The 6563-nt window shown below is 43.7% G+C and overlaps 1 protein-coding gene across 1 annotated transcript; it reads right to left on the bottom strand.

Annotated features, from left to right (window-relative positions):
- Positions 1-953: 953 nt before the first annotated feature.
- LOC121625769 (ras-related protein Rab-19-like) lies at positions 954-5787 on the bottom strand. Its single transcript, XM_041964017.1, has 4 exons — positions 4944-5787; positions 2490-2673; positions 2013-2116; positions 954-1923 (listed from the first exon to the last, which is right to left on the bottom strand). Exons 1-4 carry the CDS (start codon positions 5136-5138, stop codon positions 1735-1737), a joined length of 672 nt encoding a protein of 223 aa, XP_041819951.1. The 5' UTR covers positions 5139-5787; the 3' UTR covers positions 954-1734.
- Positions 5788-6563: the final 776 nt, after the last annotated feature.

Below are 6563 nucleotides of genomic sequence, written 5' to 3'. Positions count from 1 at the left end.
TTAATTAGGTCATGTAAGTTTCCAGACTTTACTGGGAATCTGCCAAGTGCATCATGACTGATAATTATGTGCCGACGTGACAAACTATGAAAATGGGCTGATACCAGACCGCACAGTGACATTAATGGAAACTTTGAATCAGTCACCGCCAAGGTTTTTTTCTTGCATTTGGCATCCGAACAAAAAGAACTCACATTTTAGCAGACAAAAGGTACTACACGCAACCGAGACACTGACTTGTGTTTTCATTTTTTTCTGGAAACTTGAGGTGGACAACACAGGCTTCACTGATGGTCAACTAGCACCACCCAGTGTGCAGGAGACCACCACACAACACCAAACCTCCTGCGATATGTGCTGAATTTTCTGTCATAGTCAATCCCAGGATAATTAATTCCTGCTGGCAGTGAAGGAGAAACACAGACACAAACCAGATTATTTAAATAGTAATAGAAGACGAATGCAGTGATTTTATAGTCACAGATTATAAGACCATTTATTGTCAGATGGAGCAGGATTTTCAATTTGGATACAGGACAATTAAAATAATAAACATTTAGACAGATTAATTGCATCGCGTATGATACTAACAATCAGTGCAGCCACATGACTTCCATGTTGGTGTTTAAATAAAGCCTGCCAACTTGGCATTAGGCACACAGAAAGATTAAATGCTGGATAGAAGCCTCGTCAGCTCCATTATCTCAGTTTGACTGTTGCGTTGGCAGGAAGTGATCTTGGCAAAGTTCAGCCTTAAAGGTGATTTGACTTTTTTTCCGCTTGCATGGCTGCATGTACAATAAACACAGTTAATTGTCTCTTAATGCACTCACAGATGTTTTGAATCACCTGGGTATTCATTGTCTCAGCAAAGAGCAACCAAAATGCAGTTATGGATTATGTGTAATGGCACAGTGCCCTCTAGTGTTCAAAAAGGAAACTTCATGACAGCCTTGACCAAACCCCCGACAGAACCTTTATTTTTCACAAGGTCAAACTTTGTCCTGCTTTGTCATGTTAACCGATCAGCAATCGAATACATTCACAGCTCGTTATAGACATTCATGACAATGAAAGACATCATTATGTGTCTGATTGTGACGAGAGAAATAATTTTAAAAAAAAATGTATAATTCACAGTCTTCTGGCTTATAGCAGGTTCTCCAGGACAGCAGCAAGAGGATCACAGCTCGTCATAGAGGCACCACAAGAGGTCACTTGGGTGAAATACTCTGAGTCTTTGCACTACAATAGTCTTTTCAAAAGTTTTATGGGCAAAGTGGGGCGTGAATGTTTAAATTCTGCGGTAACTACTGAGTTATTGGCTTTTAAATTCAGATTTGATCATGTTTGGAAATATAAAGTTTAAAAAAATTGGAATAGGAACAGTCCAACAGCATTCTGTGCAGATAATATTACATCAGTGATATAAATGAGGTTGGCTTAGTGTAACCTGACCCAACACTGATCTGAACAATGCTCTCAGGTCAGGTGAGTCACAGAAAAGCAGACAATGATTTTTCAATACTTTCCTATAATCACCTAAACTTCCTCAATGCAAAGGTTCATGATCCTTGAGGCCTTTCCAGTCATATTCCACATCTGTGCATCTTCTAATCCCCTTCTCTGACATCAGTGATGAAAAGTGTCCTTCATCCTCTTCCTCATCCACTGTCCACTCTTAATGTCCAACACCGGCCACCTCTCATCTCCCCTGTCCTATCCACACTTGAATCAGCAACACGTCTTCTTCTCTGGTGGCGCGTAGGCACTTGCGATGCCATTGACGGGCCGAGAGTTGGACCGGAGGAGGACTCGAGGCGTGCTGTTGCTCTCTAAGTCCCCCTGCTGGACATTGAGGCCATTGCGAGCCAGCAGCTCTCTGGCCATCATCATGAAGGCTTCTTCCACGTTCTGACTCTCCTGGACGCAGAGAGGGAGACAGAGACTTTAGACAACAATTCCAACTTGAACTTCTCTGTGCTTTTCATGTGCGTGAGTACACTTGTTACCTTTGCAGATGTTTCTAGAGCAGCGAGTACGCCCATCTCATTTGCCAGGTTGCAGGCTTCCTCAAACTGAACCTGACGCTCCTGCTCCAGGTCACATTTGTTACCTAGATGGAGAAAAGCAGGTAGCTGAGAGATACAACACCTGGAGACAACCTTACATACCCTTTTGCCACACAAATTAAAAAAAAAAAAAAACCATAGCTGGGTATTAGACGTGATCATCATCAAGTAATCCATGACACTTTATTAGTGTCTCTTTATTAGAGACACCGGAAATTGGCTCTAGTTTATGATATAAACCAATTCACAACAGCAACACCACAAACTTCAGCCTAAAGAATTCCCACAGTAAAACCTCCACCAATTCTAAATAGCATTAAATCTCAAGTGTTTCTGTTAATTTGTCCACCCTCTTGAACAAATCTCACACACAATGCATTCATGCACTCACATGTGACCAGTCACACCCCCACTCACCGATGACAACCAGCACGACATTGCTTGCCCCGTAGAGCTCCACCTCCTTGATCCAGTGAGTCACCGAGTCAAAGGTGGGGCGCCGCGTGATGTCATAGGCGATGATGGCGCCATGAGCGCTGCGGTAGTAGCTCTGGGTGATGGTGCGAAATCTCTCCTGACCTGCTGTGTCCCACACCTGCATCTGTTACACACACATAGACGATAATGAGGAATCAGCCTTACTGGCTACATGGATGGCATACACTTGGATGTATAACAGATGTGCACATCACACACACATACATGCATGCATGCACGCACGCACGCACACACGCACACACACACACACACGGGAAATGATGTCTCAGACTCCTTGGTCTCCCTCTGCAGAATACTCCCTGAGCATCTGTCAGACCCTGCTGACGTGGCAACAGCTGTCATAGCAACCAATCCAGACTCACCAGCTCAGCCTATTTGTTTGTGTTGATAGTTTGAGCCGTGTCCAGTTTTGCAGTCTGGATAAGCATAAAAAACAGATGTTTTTTTTCTGTTTCGTTAATGAAATAAAAGCTCCCATCTTCACATTTTGGAATATAAGCCTGTGAAAACATAGATGACTGGTCATATTGTGAATAAGAAACAGATTCTGACGGTGTTTTCCTGCTTAACGACCCGCTCTTTCTGCAGAAGTTGTAAAAAATGAAGAAAGCAGTGGTGGAGCGGATTGAGGATGGGTGCTGAATATCAGGTGGCTCAATTACACCCAGCCTCAGGCTTGAATCGTTTGTTGGCGGGTGAGGGAAACACACAAACAGGAGCTCTCATTGTCTGGACTCATTTGAACCCTTTTGCTATTGGCAGACAATTCAGTTTACTGTGTTAACTTTACAACCTTGTGTCGTGATTTAGAGATTCGTAAAACCAAAGACGGACTGAATGGGAAAATGCTTCAGCGCTATCGAACGCTGACATCCTGCCTGTGGAAACCAGTCACAAAATCCATCAAAGCTTAAACTCGTGTTACCATAAATCAGGGGTGTCGGCCTTTGACACCACAGCTCTCTTATAACTGCAAAGAATTTGTGACGTAAGATGTTAAGATGACATGATTATACATCCTGCAGCCATCTAGCTGGCTTGTTTACAGATCATTCCATTTATAGTGTGCGTGTGTGTGTGTGTGTGTGTGTGTGTGTGTGTGTGTGTGTGTTTGTTGAGTAACGGACTGGACCCCCCCTCCTGGCTATGACAGATCTACAGATAAACCTGATGAGACGGATGCAAACATAAACAAAGCACAAGTGGTAGTAAATTTTGATCCACCAATGCAGCAAGCGACTCTATCTGACCATTCTGGGCTCCCGTACCCAACAGTATCACCGCTGGCAGGTGCTGCGGTGCCTGTCTACCCACTGATCAATATAAATCAGTTTGCACATGAATTATCAGTTAATTAGTGATCACGGGGGATGTGTAACTAAATGACAGGAGATTATTTTAATCCAAATTAGTTTTCAGACCAGAAGGACACACTGATCCGCACAGAGCCAATCACTGTCCACCTAAATCATTTACTTCCTCCTCTAGCTCTGTGACGGTGCCGAGAAATCATTCCAGGTTTATTTTTGTCCGCACAAAAGCCAGAGTGGAGCGGAGGAACCTGAAGGACAGGTCCGTCATGTGAGCTGCTGGTCTGACCTGTTTTGGACTGAGTCTAACTGACACTGTAACCAAAGGGCACATTTTGCTGTACTGTCATTTACCCCCAAACCTAGAAAAGTCCATCGCATCTGAGTGGTGCTTTGGGGTTGCATTTTCCTTTTTTTGTCAAAGTAAACGGTAAATATTTGACTGAAAAGGCCTGTAAGCATGCTGTGCAGCCTGTCAGTGTCAGGGCCAGCTGACTCTGTGACACCCATGATAAGGATCAGGGTGTTTCAAAGGCATTAGTGGAGCATAATCAGGGTATCTGCAGGGTTCACCGAGTCAGATTTAACACCCTTTTAATCGCACATAGAACATAATTTAATACCCAGTACCAATGTATGCTTGAAAACAGCAGGGGCCAGCGGTTTCTTGAATATCACATAATTTCTAACACTAAGCATGAGCTGCCCAGCTACTGTGACAGCTCCAGGTTGAATGGTGCGTTCTGGAACTCCAAAAAAAGGGAAACAAACACACAAAAAAAGGGTCAGACAGGCTCCTGTGTGCACAATCCACTGTCTCCTGACAGAGAAAGTTAAAGCATTTTACACCCAACATTACTGCAGTTATAATTGAAGACTGTAATTCCTTCTCAGGCCTTTCAGGAAATTGAATTCAAAGCCTTTAAGGCCTATCTAGACCTGTTTAGTCTGACGATTCTTAGGCCGTGGCTTCACTGCCTTCACTGTGTTTTAAACATTAAATCTATTGCACATAAACACACGGAACGCACACACACTCATGCACACCACACACAGCGCTGACCTTCACTTTCTTCCCCTCGATATCCACGGTCCGCACGCTGAAATCCACTCCGATGGTGTTCTGCTGCCTCTCCGAGAAGACGCCCGACTTGAAATTCTGAACCACGCAGGTCTTCCCCACGTTGGAGTCCCCGATCAGGATGATCTTAAACAGGAAATCAAAAGTGTCATCATGCTCAGGTCCTGGGGTCTGCATGGTGGAGGCACTGTTTTTCTGAGGATGGGAGTGGAGGAAATGATCCCCCCCTTATGCTAAAATGCTTGGAGTTTGAGGCCAAGAGTTGCTGAGTTTCATTTAAAAAAAGCCTAAATCTAAAGCTAAAATCTGGTTGTTTCCCCAGACTGGATTTCCAGCAGCAGGGTAAAATAAATAGCTAAAATTTGAATAATTTAGAGTGTAGACACTGTAAAAGGCACACAAGCAACACTATGAAAGAATCAGCTCTGCCTGTTTGCAGTTGCTACAGACTGAGGGCATTTTCTTTAGTTTGCTGCATATCTCTGTCTGGTGTTTCCAGCCAGTTCAGCCGGTCTGTCCCCCTCTTGTGCTCTTTCAGGAGGACAAAACTGTCTCAGTCTCTGCTCCTCCTTTCAGCTCCTTCTCGGGCGTTGACCCACTTCATGGCCCACAGCAGAAGAGGGCACAAGTGCACGTCCCATCCTTTACGTCCTCCCACACGGGTTCTGCCAAAGAAAAGGGGAACTTCCCTGAAATGGAGTCTGAAAAGATGCTCGTCTGTAGTCCAGGTTCCTGTCTAATCCACCTGCTGTTCCTTCACACGTGCGGCAGTATTCCTCCTCTACCGGCCTCTCTGTCTTTATCTCTGTTTCCTTCTGTCATCAGTTTTTCCTGTTCTCACTGACTTATAGTCTCTCTCTCTCTCTCTCTCTCTGTCTCTCTCCCTCCATAGCACCTGTGGAGACAATAGAAACCTGCCCTACCTGTTCTAGGAAAGTAGCCCAGCCCCATTGCTGCTGTGGGATCCTGGGAAATGCAGTTATTTTACCACTCTGGGACTCTGTAAATCTCAACTGTCGCACAGTCTGTTAAAACCATAGAACGTTGTTTTAAACTCTGCTCAACATCCCAACAATTACAAAGATGCTCAATTTGTGATAGAGCAAAAGAGCAACCCTATGTCGAAGTGCTGAGCAGTGGTGCAATCTAACTGAGCACATTTATTCCCTTCTGTACTCACTGTAAGTACCATTTTCTTCATTTTTCATTTCAAAATTTATTGTTCATTCATTCTTCATGGTAAAAAACATATAACATTGGAATCAGCATCTTGAAATCTTACTTTCTTTAACCTTATGCTACTTTTTTTTTTTTTTTAAAGGCGACGTTGTTCCACACTGTATGACCATTTCTCCTTCTGCATGTTCCCAACAACTAATTAAACCTATAGCTGGCTGAACCTTTACGGCTGCATCAATACAGCAAACTATTGTTTGAGCATCAATCAGTCACACTAAAGAGAGCACACAACAATGCTTAGCCAGTTGTGGACTCGTAGAGACATGTAGTCAGTGGATTCTGACTTATTTAGAAGAAGCAAAATGTTTGATTTGAATATGAAAACAAAACAACAGAGAGGGGAAAGCATTTTCAGATTGAACA

Source organism: Chelmon rostratus, chromosome 22 (assembly GCF_017976325.1).
Source record: "Chelmon rostratus isolate fCheRos1 chromosome 22, fCheRos1.pri, whole genome shotgun sequence".
NCBI classification, from domain to species: Eukaryota; Metazoa; Chordata; class Actinopteri; order Chaetodontiformes; family Chaetodontidae; genus Chelmon; species Chelmon rostratus.
Note: the sequence above shows the minus strand (reverse complement) of the source record. Positions and strands in the feature narration are given on the sequence as shown.